Source organism: Periophthalmus magnuspinnatus, chromosome 1, assembly GCF_009829125.3.
Source record: "Periophthalmus magnuspinnatus isolate fPerMag1 chromosome 1, fPerMag1.2.pri, whole genome shotgun sequence".
Classification (NCBI taxonomy): Eukaryota; Metazoa; Chordata; class Actinopteri; order Gobiiformes; family Gobiidae; genus Periophthalmus; species Periophthalmus magnuspinnatus.
In genome coordinates this window covers 18407644-18433850 of record NC_047126.1, presented here as the reverse complement: position 1 = coordinate 18433850, position 26207 = coordinate 18407644, and the positions used below count along the sequence as shown (strand labels likewise).

The following is a 26207-nucleotide window of genomic DNA, read 5'->3' as shown; positions in this document are numbered from 1 at the left end:
GTCCTTGTATTACAACATAAGAATACTATGTTAAAAATTTTACAAAGTAATACATTTTTTTTGCTAAGTTGACCACATCTTGAAAATCTTTGTAAAAAAGGAAACAGACAATATTTGAAATGTTTTTATACAAAATAATGTACAAAGGTAGTTTTAGAGGTTTTGAGAGCTGCTGCAGAAACACACGAACAAAGGTTTGAACAAAGTAGTCATCATCTGATTTTTAAAATATGTAAAACATTTTATATATTATTATTGTTAAGATAATTTTAGCACCAGGTGTCAGCAGTTCAAATAAGAGCTGCACAAAAATGGACAAACCCTTACAATTTGACTAGTTTTGAGAGCTGCTGTGTAAACATTTCAACAAATGGTTGCACAAAGTTGGAATCATCTGGCTTATACAAAATGCTTTATGTATATTGAATTATTGCCATGTAAACTAGCACGCACTAGGAATGATCAGTTTAAATAAGAGCTGTACACAAACGTTTACAATTTGTGCTGTAGTTTAACTGCAGTTTTTTCAGTCTTATAGTACATTTTCAGTCCAGTCTCTGTATGAGTTTTTCCTCCATCATGCAGAACAGAGCCATATGGGACAGGTCTGAGATGAAGGAGTCACAGCCTCTTCTGCTTATATGGGAGCAGCCCCTGAGGTCAAGCAGCGAGAGCGACGAGAGACGCTTCAGATACAACAGGCAGCCATCCGTCAACTTAACACAACCTACAGCACAGAAACAAACGAGATTTAGAGTAACTAAGTTTAAAAAAAATCCTCTACAATCACAACTGGGTTGCCAGAGCCTTAACCTGCAAATAGAGGACACATACAAGTTTTTCTTATTCTCAGTATATGGATCAGCCATGACTCATATGAAAGCTCAGAACCTCCAAAATTCACTTCCTGAGCTGCAGAAGCTGCACTAGCATTGATTAAGCTTTAGGTAGTGACATTTCAGATCAGAGAGAGTCCATTTAGGTTTAAACAAACTGTTCAAAAAGACAAATCTGTTGAAAATCCAGACTCATGATTAAAAATGGAAATAGAAGAGAATTATAAGGCTGCATGTTCACATAAACATATTTTGTATTTTAAATAAATATTTTGTTGTCATTTTTTTACAAAAGTGAAAAGTTAATTTGCGACCTTTACTAAACTTCAGATAATTTTGTGGGCCTTGCTATAGATTTCAAAGGGTCTATATTATGTCATTTTCTGATGTTATGTTATTTCCTCTTCAAAAACACACCTGAGTTATTCTCTCAAACAGAAAACACTTTTTAAATTCCATACACCTTCGCTAGAATCACTTGGATAATTTCAGCGCTAGAATTGCCGGTCTCTACTGAACAAAAGGTTAAATGTAGCGGCCAACTTGAAAGCTACCACTTTCTGACATCACAAAGAGGAACAGTATTTTGAGCTTTGGAGATGTAGACAGAATAATAAAAGGATCACTCAAACACATGTGAATGAAACAAAACAACTCCAGGTATGTTTTTAAATAGGTAACAACATTCCATGCTAACTTGTCTTAAAGCTCACAAGAATCCATCTTGTGAACATTTATATCTGCAAATATTGGTTATTGGTCATAGCATCAGGCCACATATCAGATATTGGCTCAAAAATAAATAAGTAAATAAATTAAAAATCGATATCGGCGCATCCCTATATCACGCTGACCTGAGAGAGTGATCTCGGTGAGGTTGTGGCGTGTGTGCGTGCCAGAGGCAGCTAAAATGGCAATGGAGGAGTCAGTGATATCTTTGCAGTGAGCCAAGTCCAGTCTCTGCAGCTGTGGCATGTGCCTCTGCACCAGCCTTAGTGTTGAGTCTGAGATCTCCAAACCAGAAACACGCAGTTCCACCAGGTTCCTCAGTCTGCTGCGAGAAGACTCAAGACCTGAGGAGAGAGGAGACGTTTACAGAGCGCTGTGCAATTAATCAAATTTTAATAGTGACATAATTGCATAGGCTGCAATTTTGAAGTACCACAATTTCCTCCATAAACAACAAAATGTCCTGTTTTATTTGGCGTAAACTCCTAAAACTGGAGTTCACATCTGTACAAACATGATCTGAAATCTGTAGCTTTTTGTCAGTTTTTCTGGAAGTGAATGTGAACTCCAGACTTAAGATGGAGACGAAAGAGCAGTGTATCACATTTTAGTGGTAGTATTAAGAAAAGAAACATTAAACACACAAAATAATTTCCTGAAAATGATCAAGCATATCTAATCTAATGATCTTGTGTGTTAAAGAAGAAAGCAGCAGCATTTCAGGTAGCCTTACTGGTGCAACTTAAAAAGTCTTTTCATTGTCAACACATTGAGTAATGATGGACGCAGATTCTTACCTGGAGGCAGGATGATTTCTTTGAGCTGAGGGTCTTTGACCCCCTCACACCAGCGCAGGTCAAGTAGACGCAGATAGGGTAGAGAGGGGCAGATAAGAGCAGAGAGACAGGACCACGACAGACCTGCTACACTCAGCTCACGGAGACCTGAGAATATAAGAGGGATCAGACAAGAGGGAAGAGACATTCATGGCCAATGGGGGGTACCAATATTTTAGAATCCATACCAGCCAATGGCCAATAAGCTTTACCGATGTTTGGGCCGATATAAAAATGATTTTTGCCATCTTGTATATAACTTACTTTATTTGCAGTTATTGAGAGAATGTTCTGTCCTACATAGCTATACAACATGCAGTACATTTGCCATAAGTAATAGATACCTGGGAGCCTGGTGAGGAGGCAGTTCAGTTGTCTCTTGGCCACAGGGGTCCAGGACAGGTCCAAAGCAGTGGGCTGTCTCTTCACGATCCCGGCTAAGGCCTGGTTACTGAGTGCACTGCACCGGCTGATGTCCATGTGAGTCCACAGGCGCTTGTCACAGCTCCTAAACAACAAAGCAGAGGTGGATTCAATGGAAAATTTAGGCAATAGTCCGGTATAGCATATTACTCTTGTACTCTTATACAACTGTACTCTTGTACAGTTGTATTTTTCAAGCAAAATCTAGACTTTATCAGGGCTAAAAGACCTAAACATGGTCTAAATCTAAGGTGTGTGTGTACCACTGGTCGTACAGCAATTCCAGTTTATTATTAATAATAAAACATTTTATTTGAGACCCCTTTCAAGACACTGTGTCACCTTATAGCAATTTAAAACAAAATATACAACAAAGCAGTTCAGTACAGTAATAGATATGTTAAAAATGCAATTTTTTATGCATTTGGCTCTGGTTAAAACCTGGTTTGACCTCACTTTATTTCTAAGTTTGTCAAATTTTGGTGAAGAACTGCCTTATACATAACTTTTATTGGAATAGGTTTATGATTTAGTAATAAATATATAGTATACAGTATAAAAAAAATCATTCTTATTTTTCAAATGTAACAGCAGAAAAAGGTGAGATACAGTTTGACGCACCACTTGTACCAAGCCTTGCAGACCAACATACAGCTCAGGAGTTCAGCTCTGCTCAGATACTTGAACACAGAGACCCACAGCTCCTTCTCTCCTCCTTTCTCATTTCCTATGTCCTTAAAGGAAGGTAAGGACAGAAGTGATGGAGGAGACATGGACAGAGCAGTGGCCGCAGCAGCAGCAGCTGACTCTTCATCAGAGGAAGAGAAGTGGTCTTTAGTGTCACGCTTGGATCCTGCACGAGGCCTAGAAAAGTAACACACAAATAAAATACAAACAATGTGCAAAACAATGGTATATTTGTTTAAACTTCTGATAAGCTGCAGTACCTTCCCAGTCCTCTGGAGGTGTCTGTGGTGTCTGTCTTTTTCAATGATTTGGGGTTTTTTCTCTGTCCCTGCCCACTCGACCGGGCCTCCAACTTCGGGACAATCGAACCTGTCAGAAATATGTTCATTTAATATGCTTACATGACCCTACCACAATATAATATAGTATCTCTATTTTACACCAATAGAAAAAATATTCACGCCCTCATTATTAATCTTTTAATGTAGTCCTGATATTCTTTGGGCAAAGTTCTGAAGTGACCTCAATATTGAACGACGATTCTGTGAATGAATTTGTCTTCACTGATGGCATAATTTTTATTTTTACACATCAGTTGGCCACCACCCAGTCCACATCCTAAACCCCAAATACTAATTGATACTAAAACTAATAATGAAAATGGATACTCCCTTGAGAAGGTATTAATCTTAATCTTTATCAAAAGTTGTACAAGACCACATGGTAAGATAGTTGTAACATTGCTTATTGAAAAGATGCTATGAATGTGTGCCACAAATCAAAGTTAAATGTCAAAAAAAAAAATTAGAATATTTGATTTTACTGAAAACTGGTGACTCCACCAGGCCAAATTTACTAGTCAGATCTGTGGAGAGGAGAACCTACATATGGTAACAATGTATATTTTTCAAGGTATTTCTGTGGAACATTCCAGGCTAAGAAAAGCAGATGACCACTCCAGAAAAGTTACAGAGTGCACCCTTAACACTGTGTCTGGTGCTCACCACTCTGCCTTTTTCCTCTGTGTGGGGTCTGCAATGTCACACTGAGGCAGGCTCCGCTCAAGAGCTCGTCATTGAAGTCAGACATGAGTAAAACTGGAGGCTCTGGGTCTGAGTCCCATTGCCCTTCCTCCTCTTCCTCCTCCTCCATTGAGTCCAGATCTTCATCCTCTGCGTCCAGATCTGCTCCCTCACTGTCGTCATCCTGGAACAGATACAAATACACCGAGGTCAATAAGCGATCATTACCTGGGCCTACTCTAGTTTAGAGTACGGCTGGAAATATGCAAAAAAAAAAAAAGTAACATGATTTTTTTTCCTACTATTGATCAATCACAATTTTCAATTCAATTTCATTAACAAAAACAAACAAACAAACAAATATGGCTTTGATCTCAATTTCATGAACAAAAAAGACACACTTCTAATCAGTACCATTTAGAGTTTGAAAGCTTGACTTTGGGGGCTAATCGATTATAGCAAATGACAATGAGACCTATATTTTTATTCAAAAAGCAAAAAAATAAATAAATCCCAAAGTTATAAAACACTACAGGAAATAATAGTATTATGGATAATGGTGACTGGATAGCCACCATTGCATCTTTTTCTGGTTCTAGAAATAAAATTCACCATTATTTTTCACCAATAGTGGGCTCCATAGACTTTTTCTTGGTAAAACACTCATTTATTTATTTTGACCCTCACCTCATCATCCTCAGTGCGTCTTCTCCTGCGTTTCTGTTTCGCTCGTGGTTTCTCCCCCTCCTCACTGTCTTCCTCGTCTTCATCATCTTCCTCGTCCTCATCTTCATCATCTTCATCTTCGTCATCATCCTCACTTTCCTCTGAGTCATCCCCTCTGCGCTGCACTCTGGACCCTCCCCTCAGCCTCACCCCTCTCCCCCGCTTGCCCCCCTCCCTCAGTCCTTGTGCCCCCCTCCGCGCAGAAAGGGCCCCCCGGTTACCCCTATGTCCCCCGCGTAACAGACCCCTTCGACTTGAGCTCAAACCCCTGCGGGATGTCCCACTGCTACGACCGTGGAGCTTTCTGCCTCTAGAACCTGTGGAGATGAAATGTTTAGCATGAAAAAGTGGGAATTAAATAAAATTACATGATCAAACTAATGCTGTTTTATAAATTAGAAGAAGTGAAGTATTGTGCAAAGAGGTGTTTAAAATAGGTGATATGCAACGGGAATATGGTAAAATGTGCCTGTACATGTCTTGATTGAGATTCAAACAAATGGACCATAAAATTAACTACAAGGGTAGAAATATATAGACCCTAGATTACTCTATACATTGTCTTTTTTTGAGATCATATTCAATAGCTTTAATTATAGACTCTATACTTGGATAATATTGGAAATGCAAAATTAGACGATAATTTTTCAATACATCTCCCACCTCTAGTTTCGAGTACCAAAATTGATCGAGTACTCCAATGAAAATAAACTCTCATTAGCAGAGTCATTGTTGTGTTGGTAACAATTGAAACCATTACACCACTAGCAAACTCAAGTTATAGTTTTGAAGTAGACAAAAGTACCTTCATCATCATCGTCCTCACTGCCCGAGTCGTCTCCGTCTCTGCTGTGCCTGTGCTGACGGTAGATCTTGGCCATTCGAGCATCCAGGAGAGAGGAAGATTTACGCTTCTAAAATATCACAATACATCATTACCATTACATTATCTATCCAAAAGGTGGAAACTGTATTGTACTGTAATGAATGAATACTCACTGCTGGAAGGCCATCTCCCCTTTCCTTTGACTGGAAAAGAAAAAAATAAAACAAAATTGTACCAAATTGTTTTAAATGTGCTGTGACATAACACAAAAGCATTAGACACACATGGATACGTATTTAAGAAGCTTTAGAATATTTTAATTTACAAAATTTACAAACTATAAAAATCTATAAATTACGTCCAATAAAAAACATTATAGTCTGTATATTAGAATAAACATGACTACTCTCATTGTATTCAATTCAGAACAGATGCTGCTCTAAAAGTCAATTCATAAAGTCAAATTCACATCAATGGGCAAAAAACCTCTACATCATTGATAATTTTCACAGCATGACATAAATTCTGAAGAAAGCCCTATACACTTTTAATCAATAAATTATCAGATGTATTAAACAGCATTTCCTATTACCAGTAACTAAGCTATTATACTTTGATCTCACCTACAACAACTTAAAAAAAAAAAAAAAAGTCAAGTGACCTCTCATATACAAACTATTTATGCATTAAAAAGGATTGTGTGCAAACAGTGAACATGTATCTTTGTTCAAAAAAAACATAAAATCAATAAAAAGCAGCAGATGGAAGTGATCTGAAACATTAAAAAAACAGCTGAGAAGAGGCACCACTCCTGTGCAGTACTTCAGAATCAAAGTATCGTTACTCTATAGGAACCAAGGATATATTATATTTTGTATCTCAATCAAAAGTTGTGTCTCTTCAGACAAATAGAGTTGAAAAATGCAAATGTAAAATATCTAAAAATGCAGATCAAATAAGCATTCAGCCCATGGATATTTGTGGCTCTTTCCTTTAGAAAGCAAAAATAGTAGCAATGATGGATGGACTGAGGGCAGGCGGCCTCTCTCACCAGTCTCGAGCTGAGTGGCCGAGAAAGCGGAGGGGCCACCAGCAGAAGAGACCCAGAGGAGGAGCACCCTGCAGCCCCCCCAGAGGTACCCAGCCTCAGCACCAGGGGGCGCTGCTGGTGAGCATCATCGCTGCCTGATGACTGACGCAAAATAATGATAGTGAAAGAAGAAAAAGGCAAAAGAAATGTAAAAATGACAAGGAGAGACATTAAACGTGTTAGGATTTAGTTGAAAAGTGCAGACTTTGCAGAAGTTAAAGATGGGGTATTTGATTTTTACTGTCTAAAAATGTTAAAAAAAAAGAAAAAAAATAGTTCATTTAAAATGAGCCCAAAGAGCCTAAATTGCTCCACAGGGATTAATAAAAGATAATTGATTGCCAACTTCTACAAATACAAAAAACACCATTACCCAAAGTGGAAAAGAATCATTTGTTTACACACTGAATGCTACAATGCTACTATTCCCCCCCATGTCCTCTCACCTCTTGGTCGGTGAGGCCTTGGACACATTTGGGACACTCCCAGCAGCTCGGCAAGTCTTTGTTGATCACTCCTTCCCCAGGTACCTACAACAAAAAATAGCATTTTTGAATCAAATTGTATTATAACATTTAAAAATATACAATTTGAAAATAGCCCTAAAATTCACAAACATAAAATAATCTTACTCGTAAACAGGAGGGATGCACAATTTGCCCACAATTTGAACACTCCATCAGTGCGAGTCCATCCTCCTCTTGGTTTGGATCTTTGCAGATGTCACACACAGCGGACAAAGGCAGGCCAGGCTGGGGGGGACAAACCAGTACCAGTATAAGGCAAGTTTATATGTAGAGCATACTTCAAAAACAAAGGAAGTCCAAGTGCTTTAGTTAAGGAACAAAAACCATGCATTAAAATCACAATACAAACAGATAAAAACCCGTAATCCAGTTCTAAATTAGGTTCAGATTACAAATTAGTACTCAGATAAGGAAGGTCCAAATGAAATTCAGGCTTTTCATTGGCCCAAGAAGAAATCCTGTTTTACATATTTTAAGATGAAAACTATGCAGAGAAAATACAAACTATACGCAAAAAGTTTGTTAATACTCCATTTATCCCTTGGTTTTGAGTCAAGTTAATATTAGGGATGGGACAAGATACCATGCCACAAGATTGTGGAGACATATAGAAGGGAATTCAAAGAATTTTTCAAACATGATATTTACTTCATACAAAAAGCCTCAGTTCCAAAAACACTGTTACACTGTGCAGTTCAGTTCCTAAGTTGCTCATTGTATTTATTATAAAATATGTAAAATCTTGTCTCGCTCATATGGACCCAATCCTGCTGTGGGAAATGGGCCTTGTCCCATCCCTAGTAAATAGTTTTTCAAATGTATAACAGTCAAGACTCACAGAGAGACATTGGCGTAGCACACAGGTTTGTTTGAGTTTCCCTGGACCTCCAAACTTCTTCATGTCTCTGCAGAAGTTACACTCTCCACACTCTGTTCTCACACAGGCCTCACAGCGCTTACACCTGAAAAACACAAAATGCAAGGTTTTTCCCCTCAAGGGACATATTTTTATATCTTATTATGGCGCATCAGGCCATTTCTAAACCAGATAAAATCCCTTCTTAAAATGCACCTTTGACCCCTCCGAAGATCTAGACTTCTGACTAATATCTAATCTACGTATATGTTTTTATTGGGTTAACTTTTGTTTTACATATTTTTTCCCCCCCAAGTGAGATCTGTTTATCTATTATGGCACATCAAATAGTTTCCGAAACAGTAGAAATCCTTACACAAATCCTTACTGCGCAGGTAACATTTAGTGTTTTCAGCACCGCCCTCTGGTGGTGATCCAGGATTTATAGGTAAGTTTTGTTTTATTCTACTGTTTATACATTTTCCATCTACTGTATACATTTTGATTTTAAACACATCTTTCTCTATGGAGACAAGTAGTCTATGTTACTGATCAGATTTGCAGGGAGGCAAACTTGCTCAAGGCAAGAATACATTATTTTGAATTTATTTTTGAGCAGTTCAAAAGCATTACAGTCAAATATAAAATATATATTAAGTAAAATATACAAAATATAAATGACATGTACAGAAATAAATTAGGCACAATTAATAATACACATACAATACATATACAATATTTCTACACCCTTGTCTTTTGAAGTCGATGTGTCGAGATTTCACTCCATTTGGGTTTCACAAAAAAATTTAACTATTTTTAATCATACCTGACCCTGCGTCTCCTGAGCACAGACATAGATGAAGAGGGTTTCTGGGGCCGTGGGATGATGGGGGTCGTGGCCAGTTTGGGGCGAGGGGGAGGTGGGGGAGGAGGGGGAGGTTGGTACCATGACGGCTAAAGAGAGATAAAACATCAATATTATACAAAACACTATTCCTTAAAAGAAGCTTGTGCTGTCCATTCAGTTATAATCTGTGATGGTTTCTTACCCTCTTTGGCCACTTGATAATAGGTTTACCAGTGTAGGCGAGTTTGGGGACATCATTGGCATGTTCTTTGAGGAGACCCTGTATTTCAATGACAAGGCAAATATAAATACTTTTTAATTTCAAACCCAAATTATGAACTAGACAGTAAGAAATCAGAGATACGATTTTTCTACCCATATTTTCCTCCCTTAAACCAAGAGAAGAAAAACTGACGGAGCTATGCACTAGGTTTGTAGAAAAAGCAGTGCTACTCTAATCTTTTTAAGTGGGAGAACCTGCAGAATTGATGGCTGACTAAATACCTTTTTGCCCCACTGTACATTTTAATAACAAAGACAGCAGCATTACTATCAAAATAATAATAATTTAAAAAAGTATAAACAGATAGATTTTCATCACCATTACACGTTTATTGTAAAAATTCTGCTAAAAAGCCTTCAGTCACCATCTTTCAATCTCTATTTGGTTAAAAAAATGTGACTTATAAAATAATCATTTGTTGCTGTAGACAGAGGTACACTCACCTGAAGGATTATTAGGAATGCCATACTAATACGGTGTTTGACCCCCTTTCGCCTTCAGAACTGCCTTAATTCTACGTGGCATTGATTCAACAAGGTGCTGAAAGCATTCTTTAGAAATGTTGGCCCATATTGATAGGATAGCATCTTGCAGTTGATGGAGATTTGTGGGATGCACAGCCAGGGCACGAAGCTCCCATTCCACCACATCCCAAAGATGCTCTATCGGGTTGAGATCTGGTGACTGTGGGGGCCATTGTAGTACAGTGAACTCATCGTCATGTTCAAGAAACCAATTTGAAATGATTCGAGCTTTATGACATGGTGCATTATCCTGCTGGAAGTAGCCATCAGAGGATGGGTACATGGTGGTCATGAAGGGATGGACATGGTCAGAAACAATGTTCAGTTAGCCCGTGGTTTAAACGACGCCCAATTGGCACTAAGGGACCTAAAGTGTGCCAAGAATTTCATTGTGTGTGTGTGTGCCATTCTGCTCTGACCTCTTGCATCAACAAGGCATTTTCGCCCACAGGACTGCCGCATACTGGATGTTTTTCCCTTTTCACACCATTCTTTGTAAACCCTAGAAATGGCTGTGCGTGACAATCCCAGTAATTGAGCAGATTGTGAAATACTCAGACCGGCCCGTCTGGCACCAACAACCATGCCACGCTCAAAATTGCTTAAATCACCTTTCTTTCCCATTCTGACATTCAGTTTGGAGTTCAGGAGATTGTCTTGTCCAGCACCACACCCCTAAATGCATTGAAGCAACTGCCATGTGATTGGTTGATTAGATAATTGCATTAAGGAGAAATTGAACAGGTGTTCCTAATAATCTTTTAGGTGAGTGTATATTGTCATAAAGTTATTTTTGGGAATGATAATTCTTATTAACCCACTCCATAATTCCATTCCATAACGACTCATCCCTAATTGGTCCATAAACTTAAACCTACTGCGCTGTATTGGTACACATATTACATACATATATATTTACCTTGAGGTGCGTCATGAGGGCAGGTGCGTTGTGGATGCCTGATGGTACACATTTCTTGTTGGTGGGCAGAGACTCCAATTTTCCGAGCAGGTTCCACAGCCCCTCCAGTTCAAATGGAGTCAGATAAATCTTCAACTTATCCGAATGCTGCTCCTCTTCACTCGAGTCTGTAGCTTTGGGGTCGTCAACAGCATCTGCGGGTTTCTTAAGACCTATAGAAGAATAAGAAGAGTGGCATGAATTTACAATAAGATTTTATAGGCAACGGTATGACTACTAATACTAAATGAAACATTTTTGCTCAGTTACCTTTTTTCAACTTAGCAGCTACTTTGGTCAAATGCATGCAATGAAATCACGGAAGACATTATACTAACAGTAAAACACACCTTGTGAATCCAGTTTAACATCCTGGTGGTTTTCATGATGATGTCCCGTATGGGAGTCAAGCGGCAAGGCAAATTTTGTTGTATGGCACAATTTGCACACAGTAACTCAAAGTGCAGAGACAAATGAACCTGACCATTTCTATTAGTGACTACTCCCAAAAAACTCACTGTATTACAAAAAAAGACATTTTAACAACATTCATTTTAACTGCCTTCTGATCTGTATTAAATATTATGGACCTATAGGAGGTTGTGATGTCATCTGAAATTGAAATGTCCCATTCCTGGATTTTCACAGGTCAGAAGTCAGAATTCACAATAAAACAGTAACAAGGGAAGGACCTACATTAACGCTGCACATGTGGAGTGTATTCATAATAAAAGAACCAAATCTAAAACTCTTAATTGTAATTTACTGAGATCCCTCTGAACATTGTATGTATGTAACGTACCAATGCCTAACGAGTGCTTCTGAAACTCTGGAGTGAGATATGACGTTTTGGTCACACTGAAGACGTATCTCTCCAACACATACCAGCACATTTCATAATAAAACGGGAACCGGAACTTCACCGGCACCTGCAAAAATAAGCATTTAGAAACAAAATTACATAAAACAAATCAAAATGTATTACTATTCTTTAAAAGGAGACTTTGTGCTTGTGTCTGCTATATAATTATAAACCATGACACTCATATAACATTTAGATAAATATTGCGAAAATGTCCAAATTATAACAAAAGCCCACATTACAAAATTTCAGTTCCCAATGCGAGTTACTGTAAACATCACAACAAAGAGCTGTCTCCTTGTCTACCTATAAAAGCCACCGCAAGCTACTGCGAGGTACTAAGCAGTGGATTGTTTTTATTTATGCCAGAATGATTATGCTAGACAAAAAATAAAATCAAAGTAGAAAAAATGTACAGAGCAGCGTGTGTGTAGGAGAAAATGGGAACTTTCAGCACAGTGTCTTACAGGAGAATAAAGATTACTTAAACATACATGAATCACTCTAAATATAACTTTGAGCTGGTAAATGAGGAGGGAAAACAGTTATTACACGTTTAAGCGCCTAGGCCATTTTTGCAAATCTGACTTTTCAAAACATCAAATTACGCTAATTAAATTTTATTTGTGTTTGCACTGACCCGTGTGCGGTCCTCGATGTTACAGATGTTGAGCTGCATTGGGATATTAAAGCTGTGCAGAAAGTTTCCCCCAAAAACCATTGAGTCCATTGGTGTGTACACAGCATGAATCCAACCTGGACATAAACAATTATTACATTTATAAGACATGACAACTAAGAGTCAAGCTGATTCTATCTTGTAGTTTAAAATAATAGATAAGGTAAAACAATACAAAAATCAATGATTAATTTGACAGTAGAACACCACAAGAATATGAGAATTTCTGTGATGAATTGTAAACCAACAGGCTAAGCCAGGGGTGGGCAAACCTTTTGACACAAGTTCCACAGTGGGTTCTAAAATTTGGCAGAGGGGCCGGGGCCAGGATATGTATATGTATATATCACATTAGAGATTTGGCCTGTAACATGTAGCAAAGTATGAATATACAAGGCTCATTGTACTAATTGTTTTCCAAATGCAAGTTCAGTTAATTTGAATGCCAACAACAAAAAAACAAAAACTTTGGTACTTGACTATTGAATCGCTGTTTGCTAGCGAAAAAAAAGTTGCTTAGTCTGTAAATTGGCTGCCAACCTCTGAGCCATAGCCATTACTGCGTTGACTGCTTGCTAGCGTAGTTGCTATGCTTCATAGCAAAGTAACAGCTGATATTGTACTCTTTGAAAACCACAACAGTTTCTTGGCATATTAGGCATACATCCTTTGATCGGACTTCAGTGAAAAAATATTTCACTATCCACTTTTCTTTCCTTTGATAAGGTCATTTTTGCACAAGGGCTGATAAGAGAATAAGAGTAATACACGCAAACAAGGTTGATGTATCTGAATTGCACCATCTTTTGGGGAAACGTTGGCATTACAGGGAAAAGGTAAATTGAACAAGGTTTATCTGTATATTTTAATATAATTTGGTCACGTTCGGCGGGCTGGATTAATAAGACCAAAGGGTAGTGTGTGGCACCCGGGCCATCGTTCGCCCACCCCTGGGCTAAGCTGTTATTATGGTGTACAGTTAAAGCAGAAATACTGCAGTGCTCTAACCTTCTAGTCTGTTTCTGAGGTTGATATAACTTATATTTATTAATAACGGTCATTGGTTTAAAACAAATACACAACAATAGCAGTATTTTTGTGATCCTATAAACCATTTCATTTCCTCTCATATATTTGTGGGATTAGTAATATGCCATTTTCACAATTAATATTTTGTGGAAATCCCATAGATTTACAAATCTCTGGCACCTCAGACGAATAAGATCGGAAGATGAGGAGTGTAGTTGTGTTTCACTATTCACCTGATGGTATGAAGAAAGTGTAGCCCTGCTTGAGTTCAATCCTCTGACAGTCTGTCGCTCTGTCTCCCAAAAACACGTCGCCTTGTTTCCCTGAGAGCACCCAGTTCTCATAGAGCTCCAGGTTCTGAGGCGTGGGAGGAATCAGCCAAAACACCTAACACAAGATGAGACCAACAATAAAGGAACACTACTTTTCTGGGCCTGCTTTTCTTCATGGAAATATTATAGCTTTGTCCGGATTGATTTACTCTATGACTTTAACCTCATCCATCTTACATTTATTCAAAGAGGTGTTTTACTGTTGCAAAACATGCACTTTCTGAAAACGGGTGAGTTCACCACTCACTAGCCTCATCCAAGCCGCTTATTCACTTATGGTCAGATTGTTGGTGGACACAACCTTATATTTATCTGAAGGTAGGCGCTAAGACACTGAAACTGAAGACACCTCTTGTTTACAGTTTCTGCTTGTTGGATAGGTTATATAAAAGGCAGTGTCCACCAGTAATCTGACCAGAACTGAAGAAGCAATTTGGATAAGCACTAAGCTTGGATAAGCTTCATTTCAACAACTTTTTGTCCAGTTGACAGATTTGAATTTTTCAAATGGCTGACTGAGGTATTGATGATACTTATACGAAGTTGTTTTATTTTTGTAATTGAATACAGTTAAACCAATACATATTAATCAACATTAACAAGATTCTTTCATTGATTATAATAATTTCTGTCATTGCAATTAACATTTTTTATTTACCTTGCTTCCTCTGAGAATGTGGTACCAGACCGAAGTTCCTCCAAAGTCAATGTGAAAATCTGTATAGCAGCCTTCAACGCTCATCAAGCAATACCTACAGACACAGAGATACTAAAGCATGAATAAAAAAATTACACAAATAAGCAATTAAAACTGCAGGCAACCAAATAAATGATAAATGACTGTGTAACTTACTTCTGTACTTTGGGATACTGCATGTCATTGATTGAATTCGTAGCATCTCTTTGTCTTTCTTTCAAATGGCGCGGCCACATGTTGTCCACCCAGTCAATCTGATCAACCTACCCATATAAAAAGTGTTATTGCGCAAAGGAAGGGCCCATTTATGTGTTAGTCAAGCTTTTTAACTACTTTGGACACCAGAGTCTTGGTATTTACTGCAGCAGAAGAGCTCAAGAACACATAGCCAGTTTGTATCAAGCTAAAAAATATGGCAGCTAGGAAAAAAGGTACTAAGCTGCAATATGAGCACTTAAAAACTACAAAGAAAGGTTACTGACTGCAACACACAGATGATATGTGCAAGCGGTTTGAGCTTTGTGAGAAGAAAATTACAGAAATTAGTGGTGTGCCAAAATATTAATTTATTGGTAAAGTATCACTATTGTGGGCTGCTGTATCAATCCCGTCATGAGTATATTTTTTATGTCGCATATGCAGCTCTACATTTTATTGTAGAGAAGGTAAACATATTTATGTATTGCAGCATCTTCACTCTTAAGTGTATTTCCTGAATATAATAACCATGTCGGGAATAACAAATACTGTGGTAATGAATAGATACAGAAGTAACATATTATAACAGTTTGTGTGCAATATACTGAGACATGTATTCCTCGGTTTCAGCTTCCTGTTATATTAAAAATTTGGAGGACTTTCTCAAATTCAAAATATACAATATTGTGTTTTAAATAAATTAAAGTAAATTAAAGTAATTATTCATTATCATTCTAAAACCCATGAATTGCCATTTTGTCCTATTGTGATTCATGTATTGTGCATTACATAAAATCGTGAGTGGCACTGTGATTCCTGGCCCCAATTCACATAGGTGCAAATCAACACACAGCTCGATACATGCTCTAGATATCTATTAAACTATATTTTGTAAACCCCACACCAGAATTGTACTTACAGTAGTGGGTCTCTTGACGAGGTTCTCCAGTTTGGTGTGGCTGAACTCGAGGCTGATCACATTGTAAAGTTTTTCTCTTTGTGATGGAGGAGTTTCGTAGTAACGCGTCCACTGGGCCATGGACATCTCTGTACCTTTCTGAGTGCTCACATCCATCACATCGATCATGCGCCTGCTACCTGCGAGGGAACAAATTATATTATAATATAATTAACCTCATACAGCAACCTAATTTTGTGAAAAAATAATAGTTAATGGATTCACAAACACATTTTAAAAATCATTTTAATTTTACAACATTTTATTTCCTGACCACTTCAAGCATGAAACAGAACTAAGCGTTGTGTAACAAGGCTGTATAAATGTGTATATTTTGACATTCATAGAAAATATAATACTTTCAGTGTGTAATGCATATAACATGAGCCAAACCCAATGCATTACAAAAAGAGACACTAAAGCTCAGCCTAGGAAGGCAAAGAATTGAAATAAAAACAAAAGAAAGCTGATAACCCAGAAGTGATTTTGTGTTTAGGCTAGCTTCAGCCACATCAGACAAAGTCACTAACTAAATGTCTTTTTGTGAATTGCTGAAATCCGCCTTCTAATTACAAGTATAATTCAAATACAATTTTGATTTTATTTAATAAGAAAACATATGTAATGTTTGGGTAACACCAGTGTTTCATGGAGCAGAGCTCTGCCTCTGGACCCAGAACCGTGCGTGGAGCATGGAAATGCAACTCCTCTGAAGGGAGCCGCACAAACAGACCTGCTTCAAGGTGGCCCCAGTTAATGTGGCAGCTAATTTCAATTAATACTCTTGCTTCACTGAAATCTCAAGTGTAGGTTCAATTCATTAACACAAATTTAGGCTTTACTACAAAACAATCAAGTCCCAGAAATATCCACAGCTTGTAAAAAATACAGTATTAGAAAAGATTTATTTCTTACCAACAAACAATTTGACATCACTGACACTGAAGTCAGGTTCTGGCATCCTATGAACAAAAGTCGGTGTTACTGAATAACAATGTTATACATTTAAAATAAAAAGAAATAAACTGACATAACAATTTTACCCACTTGATTCCCAGTCCATCGGGCCTTTCAAAGATGACAGGGTCCCTCAGACCAGCTCGCTGAACATACTCGTAGGTAAAATCTAAAAAAAGTATAAGATGTTATTTGAAGTCCATAGCTGCAGGATATAAAGGTGACTTTGTTTTGACAAAAAGGTGATGAAGAAGGATATGGGTTTCTTCATATTGATGATTAATTTGATTCCATTGTGTTTTGCCCAAGTTCATATTTTAAAAAGAGGGTTTATTCAAAGTGTCCTGTAAAAAATCTTCTTACTCTTACCTTTCCCCTGCATCCGAACAACACGGTCCGAGCTGAACCTTTGACTGTGGACTTTTTCTTCCAGGTCAAACGTCCTTCGTCCGTCAATCTCTTCATCAGAGATACCATCATCGTGGTATCGCCGCCGAGTGCCAGTCCGCTAGAGAGGAGGGAGTCAAAGAAAACAATACAGTAAACAACAATTATAATGCAACAGAATGATGAGAACTTATTTGACATTCTGTGGCCTTTTTTCTTTCAGATTTAAAGTAAATCAAGAAACCTGCTCTTACCCACCAAATATGATCCCTTCCGTTTGGTTGCTTTCAATTTGTTGGTAACTCTCTAACGTTACCTCAGCATTTTTGTATTATATATTCACTATCCCTCCCCTGAAATCTAACAATACTGCACCAAAGGTCATCTCCAAAACATGTATATCTGAGGAAAACCATTCTACTAACCAAAAAAGGCAATTGCTTTAATCAGATAACAAATAAGTATAACCCAAACATAAGTATTAAATAAATTAAGGACGACGTAACTTACCACTTCCATCTACTTACCAGTCGTTTGCTGTAACGTGGTTTGTCATCCATTTTTCACATCAAAAAACAAAGGCATCCAATGCACTTTTACTATGAGAGTTTCAGCTTATTACTTTGTAATGCCACATGCTTCACAATTATTGCAGCTGATCCCCTTTAAAGTCATTTAAATATGAAAGTAAAAATACTCAAGCTACATATTACGTGCAAGTTATTGCTCATTAAAAATCAATACTGTAACTCCAGCTTTGTTCACAGTCTTGAACAAGATGTGCCCAGCTAACGTTGGCACAAAAACAGCGTCCCGTAAGCAAATAGAAGACGGGTAGCAAAAACTTACAAACGTAATCTATAAAACAATACTTAAAATCACTCAAGGCTTCGTTAAAATGTGAATGTTTTTCCAAATGGAGTTAAAAATCCTGTAATATGAAGTTAATGCAGCGGAGTGTTAGATCCGCCGCCATTTTCCCTCCCATCACAAAACACTAGTCAAGCCCCGCCCACAGAACTAATGGACGAATCACAATCAGGTAAAGAGAGCGCTGATTGGTTGCAAACCATGTCAATCAGGAAAACTACAGCTCAGACTCAACCTACACAACAATCTCATTGGCTAGATAACGGCAAAACGTGTATTTATTGGTTGAAGAGATAGTCAATCAAATAAAACAACCAATCACAAAGGCGTAACGCATCGTCTGCGTTCACTTGACCAAAATGCCAGTCATTCCTCTTAGTAACGCGAAATAAATGAAAAATAATTATTTTTATGAAACTTACCCCCATGATGTTGATGCCCCACTCGCTTACGAAGGATTCAAGTGTTTCAAAAGGTCTGTCGCAGCCCGGGACGTGGATATTTCCTATTAAAAGCTCGCATCCCAGGGACACGTTTTGTAGCCTTCACCTCAAACAGGAAGAAGCCGCTCGGTAAATGGAAGTGCATTGTTGAAACGCTGCTGTGGATTGGTCAGAAAATAATGCGTATTTTTGTGATTGGTGCCAGGTGATTGTCCGTCAGAAATATACGGCGAGCGAGAAGAGTAAATACAGAATCACTGGTTTAAAATAAGTTTATTTTCAACGACGCCAGTAGAAATGTAAGCTACGTAATGTATTTTATAGTAATCAGACAAGATTTTAAAAGCTGTTAAGTCATAATCAATGGGACAAATTCTATTAAAATGCAAAACACTGGCTTCAGTCACGTAATAGGCCTAGCAACCCATGTTTCAACAATTGTTCTTTACCATTGCATATAGTAAAAAGCAAAAAAATAGGCTATAGTAAGAAATTAGACTGCAAAAACAAATAAATTAATAATTACAAATTAAGAAAAACATGATAGAAGATCAGACAGAGAAACACAATATATGTGTATATATATAAAAATCAAGAGTTGCATCAAAAATTAGAAAAGTCCTTTACAATTTCATTCTAAGTTGGGTGTCTTATTTTGCGCGTAGGCTAACTCGACTCAGTATCACTTTGCAGTCCTGAGAAATTATGTTAAGTATAGGTGACAAGTGATTACTAAGCTATTTGTTAGTATACAGCTCTATAAAATCAATTGCTCCCATATAGACAAGTCAGTCTAACACAAAACTGTTTATTTTTCTATAATCAGATTTTTTAACCATTCAAAACCTAAATCCAAACCACCAGCACTACAACGTCCACACGTTTAAATTAGAGTAAAAAAAAGTTTATATCAAAATAATTTCCCTTTTCAACTATTTGATAAAACTGTAGAGGAATGAACCAAGGATGAGAGCCAGAATCACACAGCAGCAGGCAATCATCATTTGTTTCTGAAAAGTAAAAGATAAAAGGTTTCAAATGAGTGGTTACAAAAGTAGTTTTCATAAAAAATAGATGTCCTTAAATTCTTACTCTTCGAGCCTCCTGCTGAAACTTAGCAGCCTTTTTGGTGTCGGCCACTGCCCTCTCTACAAACCCCACAGACTGGTCCATGTTACTCTCAATCCTCTCGATCATCCCACCCTGAGAGAGAGAAAATAAGGTAAGTAATTAAATTAGGGGGTAGTTTGTAGTTTTTCATGATTATTTTAAAACAACTAAGCAAAGTACAAACAATGTGGTGAGAGAGACCATGGCCAATTCCGATTTATCCAGCACAGCTGATGACCAAGAGGCTCTGTGGAAATTTCAAAAATTGCTGATACATTTGATGGGGCCTTAGCAAGAAGCAGCCTGAAGAGCCTGCACCTTCCCTTTTTTGGTGATCCAATACAGCTACTTATCTGTAGTGCACATCTCTCAAATGCAGAGGACATTTTCTCTTGAATGTCCACATGTCATTCAGAACAAAACCCATAACTTCCCCTAGATTTCTCAGTTCCATCTATTAGATTTTTCTTTCTTTTAGGTCATTTTCACGCTGTCACAAGTTGGGTCGACATAACAAAACATTCGCTCTGCGAGCAGTGGTTCACTTAGGTGAACAGTTATATTGTGGTATCCAGCAAATGGCCTGAAACAGGTGGTCTCACACCTCTTGTACTCTGGAGCAGGGTGAGTGTGAAATTGGCCAACCTCCGGCCGACCTACAAATAAGTGCTTGAAAAGCTCTCAGATCACATATATTTGTATGAATGGCTGCTGCAGAGGTGCTGTTAGACACGTCCATCTGATGAGCCTATTTTGAGCAACTCCTCATGCCTCTGTCTGCACAGGTGAGCCTGGGCCTGTCCATGTGTCGTTCAAAAAGCTTTTACCTTTTTAGTCCTCGTGGTGCATTTAGCTACAGGTAAAAGAAAAGACCAACCGAAGCACCAGGGAAGCGAGCATGTGTGCATGCGTATGTGAGGCTCTGTTTATTTGATGTTCGTTTTCATTGAAATATGCTTGACAGTCAGCTGATGGCCTCTCACATATCTCATGGTGCAATGTTTGGGGTGAATAATATATGGTGTATGAGAACAAGATCCACCCAACAGTGAAGTAAACAGAACTAAATCCAGTGCACACAGGGCCACTCCACAGAGCTCACTATCTTGTGAAAACTTGTACTGGTGAGCCACCATGTTTCTTTTGACACAAACCAAGTGCTTTTCTGATTGGCTAATCACCCTGTCAGTTACACTCCTTGACAATTTGAGAGAGAGGACCCAATCAACACATATACATCTGCATAATGTACAGGAAAACTGTGTAGTCGTAGCAATCCCGGTTATTAAATGTGGCAACCCACACAACTAACTCAGTGATACAGGGATGGTGAAGTGTCTTTCCCAAGGACACCACAGCAGTAGCTGTGCTGATGTACCTGGTTCTCCACTAACATGGCGATGTCCATGAACATGTCATGGAGTTCTTTGATGGAGCTCTCCAGTCTCATGATGTCTTTGTGACGAGCCTCGATCTCATTCAAAGCCTGTTGGTTTATCTTTGACTCCGTGATCTGAGGAATGAAGAGGAGGTTACTGAATATACAATATACAACATGCATCTACAGAAATTTCACTTCTTTGCTGTACTGAGCTGGCAATGAGAGCCCTCAGTATAGCAAAAAAAAAAATTTCTCCAACATAGTCCATCACCTCATACACATGCGTCTAGAGCAGGGGTTTCCAAAGGTGTCTCAAGATCATTTTGTGTTATTTTGGAGGTAATGTTCCTATAAGTTTGGGAACATCATCCTGGACCATCAAGTTGAATCAAAAACACACAGGGTTTTTTTTTCTGATAGTTTATTTTTACACAGTTTAATCAAATTTTACTTCAGTAATTTCCCAACCTATCACTTAAAAATCTATAACTGCTCTGTTCTTATATTCATGTATTAATTCATTTTATATTATTTGTGTGTGTTATTAAACTGATTATCTTAGTACTCTAAAATCAGTATTTTCTTTTTCTACAACTGTTCCATGAATAACAGGAAAATAAAGTTGGCATATGTTTAGCAGAGTAGCTTGAGTGAACAATCTTACCCCAGCAGTGAAGACAGCCGCGTTTCCTCCCTCCAACATCTCCTCCAGCTCCTCATCTGTCGTAGCTTTTCCAGCTGAAAGCAAAGACAATTTAGTTATAAAACTGTACCATTATACTACAATTAACTGCCTATGTTTTTTTTCTTCATAGAGTTTGTTTTCTAAAGTATGAAGCAATACAATGCATTGTTAGATTATTTTGGCAAGCACATGGCTGCCCGCTGGGACCAGCGCTTTCTGAAAGAAAAGTTTTGATGGATAGCCATGATAATAACCACATGTTTAGGTATACTTTCTACTTTCTGTTCATTAATGAACAGTGTTGGGTTGTGTTACTTTTAAAACACAGGCCTTGGGAGCACACACATCAGCACCACATCCTCTCCACATAAAATCTGCCATTAGTCATATCACAAATATGGCTCACATATGGTAACACATTATTTCCTACAGGCGTACATGCTGACTTGAGTGATATTTGTACGTCCAATACTGCAAATATTTGAGTAGCAGCAGATCTAGATGTAGATAAAAACTAAAACCAGCTCACTGATTTCGAGTTGTCGGGCGATTCTTCCTTTGCTCTTGTCTCTGAAATCCATCTGCGCTTCATTGTACTTTGTCATTACCTCCACAAACTTCTTTGCCAGGATTGCATGCTAGATAAAATAACAAAACAAATGCCCATTTTGTTTCAATGACAATAAAAAAGAAAATGTATTTCAGTGTCTCAAACCTGTGACTTGCGTATCCTGAGGTCAGCTGATGCTCTCTCGTCTGTGTTGGAGGCCAGCTGCTGCTCAATAGCTGAAGAAACAAAAACTTTTTATAATGTTGCTACAGTTTGTAGCGTACTTATAAAGATGCTGATATATATTTTTATATATGTGCATAAAAAGTTGCTGATGTGAATTATTAATATGACACTACCAACTAGTATAAGTGTCTTGCCCAAGGACACAACTTAATACATAAAATAAAGAGAAAAAGAGAGAGAGAAAAAATTGAATTCATGCTGTAGGTGAGAGGTTTACACAGAAGTCACAGGAAATCCTTTATACCGCTGTGTTGCATGATTATTATTTAATTGTGCTATTTTTATGCCTAGTCCATTACAAATTTATTACAGATACAAGATACAAACTCTTGAGTTTGTTTCTGGCATTGTTTGCTGCTTTCTTGATCTCGTTTGTGAGGGCTTCCAGATCGTCTTGTGTTTCTAAGGAAAAGGACACAGAGTATGACCCAACATTGCATTTTATTTATTTTATTATTTAATCTTATTATCACAATATTTACAATTGTCACTTACTCTGGTCTGAAGTTGGTGCTGACAAAATGGTGGAGTAAACTTTCTTGATTTCTGTGATGCTCTCCTCCATCTTTTCGATGCTGATTCGAATATCCTCAGCCTAAAAAAATGTCGAATGTAGAACTTTTTTATATGAGTAATCAATAATCAATAACAAAACAATCAACAAAGCACTAGTGTTGTCATGATATTAACATTTCAAACTCCATTTCGATATTAATGAATAGACTGTGTATCACGATGAAAAAACACTCTTTTCTTACAATAGAATCTGGTTTTCAACATGAAATAATCGTACTTTCTTTCATATTACCATGTGGCCTTATATCTGTGTAATCCCTCCGTCCATAGGCGTATATACTAGTCTATGTGGTCTTAAACCTGTTCTGATACAGCTCAAGATCATTCTAAAGCTATTCAAAAATGGTTATGCTCTGTGAATGTGACTTTTTAGTATTGATACCTGCTCAAATGATTATCTAGTTTCAGTTGTAGTTTTAGTATCAATTAGTATCTGATTTTCGATACTTTTAACAATCCTACAAAGCAGCAAGTGTTAACTATTTACTAAAATAAAACTATTAATAATCATTGTCCTATATTATTATCTACAATGATAGTATGATAATGAGATGATATAAAGGAGACAGTTTTAGATATAAGACTACAAACTACTGTCTTCAATAGAAGGTGTCAAGGTGGTCTTGAAAATAGAAAGACAACTTGGAAGTAAAACTAGAGCCACACAAAAAAGTGTTATTATTTTTTTAATAATTTTTTGTTTTTTTACCTGAGCAAAGAAATCGTCCATGAACGCCTCATTTTCAACAGGAACTTCCACCTCATCTCCTCCCCCATCACTTTTCTGTACAAACAAACATTTATTTTTAAAGATGGATTTTTTTTTCTTTTTTTTTTTTACAGATTCAATAAACTTTACAATAAAAAAAACAGAAACAAGTCCATGACAATTAATAATCAAAACTGCAAACTGAACTGAATGACATAAATAACTTTTTTTGTTAGTGCTACCAAATATGTTATAATATGTTTAAAAAAAAAATCCCACACATCATTACATCATCTCAGCAGTGTGTGATATCATTACTGTGTAGAAGCAAATTACTGTAATGTTTTTAAATCAGAGGTGGGAGAGGTGTCAAAAAATGGATAATATCACAATTGTTGTTTTGGATATATGCAAAATACAATTGCATGTATATATCGTCTCTAATAAAAATATTTTAAAATGCTTCAAAAGAGCTGATTAAAAACAGTGCAGTACTTGTACCTCAACCACAACTAACAACCACAACATGCAAGTTTTAGCACACTTCTGAAGGACTGCTATAACATCTGTCTATCTTCATCTTATTGTTACGAGTTGTCTTGGTCGATATCGCCCGCCCCTGACTGAAATATTGAGACTTTAATTGACCACACTGCTGGGGTGTGGTCTGGACTAAATGTGCACGTCTCGCTAGTTGATGTTGAGTCTTTTTCTTCGTGAGACTCTCTTAACCCTGAGTCACGTCAGGTCGCACGCTCCTCTCACACCATCCACTGATTTAAGTATCACACACTTCCTGTTTGGAGGAGCACACAAGGCTGAATCATGATGTAAATAATCACAATTAAAACAGTGAGTTCTTTTCTCTTGTTCTGTTGGAGATATTTTCACATTATCTGCTGCTGAAAAAATATTTATTTATCCCATGTTTTGGTGTGGAGGATAAGACATTAGTATGAATGTCGCGTTTAAGTGAGTGTTGGTGATGGTCAGATATGAATCCTACCCCTATTCAGTCCATTCAATAGTGCACAAAACTGTCAACAGCATCTAGAAAAGACCATCTGGAAAAGCATATAGTAGCAGAAATCATTACTGTTTCTGCTACTACTATGACAACTACCAGATTGAGAAGCTTTTACTGAGCAATGCCAATTTTTGTCAGATTGTCTCCAAATAACAACTATTTCTTCATGTTACATCTACAACTCCTTAGGATAATATTAAAATGAGGAGGAAATTCTGGGTCTGAAAGATGAGAAACTAGTGTAATCTGGTAAAATGTCTAATCCCTTTCTATATGCATTGAGAGAAGTTTTAGGAGTAGCCCTATAAACTTGTTCTAAAGAGTTTTCATTGTATATTATTATAAAAATGAAGGTCATATGGCTTCTGTTCTGTTTTGGCTACTTCAAGACTGCACACTTTTTAACTTTGATTATTATTCGGAGAAGGCATACTTTCAATATTTTATCATTTTACACTACCAAAATCCACAAATGCAAAAAATAACCCTGCATAATTCAATGGTCCTGCAGGGTCAATGTTAGAGGCGCTCAGCTGCTACAATCGACCCGACGACCCCGAGGAGAGCGCAACAGGTGCAATATTTCTTCCAAAAATAGCGCAAAATCACTTTACCTCCTTCAACTGTGCCAAACGATCCTTCATCTTGACAAAGGGTCCCGCTAAAAAACTGAAAAATTAAAGAATTGTCAGCAAATGCAATGCTAACATAGAGCTAATAAAAGGGCCACAAAATTAGCCAGATAAAAATTAATTGGATGATTCCGTAATTGGGAAATCTGTCAGGTTACCAAAAGCGCCTTACTGATGAGACTTTTACGCACTAAATTAGAGTGTTCTGCTGAAAGAATAAAATCATTTAGATGAACAATAGTGGTCGTAAAGGTGCTAAAGGTGAAGATGTGTAGCAACCACGTCTCAATAAGCCTCTAAGCACGGATTAGGAAACGCCAGTTCAAGACGATAAACCTCTCTCCCCCACAGTCCATCTGATCACCCGTGCGCAACAACGGCGTGGACAACACGGGCACAGCCGGGCACAGTCGCCTGCATATGTGGAAACTGGTTAAAATTAACTAACATTTGTTTACGGTTCTCAAAAACAACAAATTACCCAGCCTTGAGTTAATTAAGTGTTTTTACAAATGTTGATAACTCAGACAGGCCTTCTGTTCCTTTTACAAATAGCCAACTTACTAGATGTCACTGCTATCACTACTATGATTACCAGTCTACTACTATTAAGTAATGTATACACTGTTCATGAAAACAGATTTGGCTAATATACACCTGAGGTTTGTCACTTGGCCACACAATGAGAACAAGACCAAGCCAAGTCTCC

General features: G+C 37.6%; 2 protein-coding genes across 3 annotated transcripts; both read right to left on the bottom strand.

Moving 5' to 3' along the window:
* Positions 1 to 159: 159 nt before the first annotated feature.
* kdm2aa (lysine (K)-specific demethylase 2Aa) lies at positions 160 to 18710 on the bottom strand. Of its 2 annotated transcripts, none has more exons than XM_033978643.2 (26): positions 18562 to 18710; positions 17252 to 17390; positions 16973 to 17051; positions 16841 to 16887; positions 15887 to 16065; positions 14926 to 15032; positions 14731 to 14824; positions 13974 to 14127; positions 12673 to 12788; positions 11973 to 12099; positions 11132 to 11343; positions 9608 to 9685; positions 9385 to 9512; positions 8541 to 8664; positions 7808 to 7927; positions 7622 to 7705; positions 6259 to 6288; positions 6065 to 6173; positions 5221 to 5576; positions 4516 to 4717; positions 3772 to 3880; positions 3446 to 3688; positions 2746 to 2909; positions 2363 to 2509; positions 1691 to 1909; positions 160 to 727 (listed from the first exon to the last, which is right to left on the bottom strand). In XM_033978643.2, exons 1-26 carry the CDS (start codon positions 18565 to 18567, stop codon positions 546 to 548), a joined length of 3555 nt encoding a protein of 1184 aa, XP_033834534.1. In that variant the 5' UTR covers positions 18568 to 18710; the 3' UTR covers positions 160 to 545. The 2 variants fall into 2 exon arrangements, with proteins under 2 accessions (XP_033834534.1, XP_055078682.1); XM_055222707.1 differs by having other exon boundaries at positions 276 to 727; positions 4519 to 4717.
* Positions 18711 to 19504: 794 nt separating this feature from the next.
* On the bottom strand, positions 19505 to 25551 carry LOC117369497 (syntaxin-3-like). The gene is made up of 10 exons (XM_033964738.2): positions 25481 to 25551; positions 23840 to 23914; positions 23050 to 23149; positions 22882 to 22956; positions 22474 to 22544; positions 22288 to 22396; positions 21738 to 21811; positions 21071 to 21205; positions 19675 to 19785; positions 19505 to 19592 (listed from the first exon to the last, which is right to left on the bottom strand). Exons 1-10 carry the CDS (start codon positions 25508 to 25510, stop codon positions 19515 to 19517), a joined length of 858 nt encoding a protein of 285 aa, XP_033820629.1. The 5' UTR covers positions 25511 to 25551; the 3' UTR covers positions 19505 to 19514.
* Between the last annotated feature and the right edge of the window lie 656 nt (positions 25552 to 26207).

Coding starts and splice junctions, on each gene's coding strand:
- LOC117369497 (XM_033964738.2), bottom strand. CDS start 25,510: ATGAAGGATCGTTTGGCACAGTTGAAGGAG. Junction 23,915..25,480: donor GTTTGGCACAGTTGAAGGAG/GTAAAGTGATTT, acceptor TTGTTTGTACAG/AAAAGTGATGGGGGAGGAGA. Junction 19,786..21,070: donor CCATGTTAGTGGAGAACCAG/GTACATCAGCAC, acceptor TCTCTCTCTCAG/GGTGGGATGATCGAGAGGAT.
- kdm2aa (XM_033978643.2), bottom strand. Junction 12,100..12,672: donor ACATCGAGGACCGCACACGG/GTCAGTGCAAAC, acceptor TTATTTTTGCAG/GTGCCGGTGAAGTTCCGGTT. Junction 9,513..9,607: donor TTATCAAGTGGCCAAAGAGG/GTAAGAAACCAT, acceptor ATCTCTCTTTAG/CCGTCATGGTACCAACCTCC.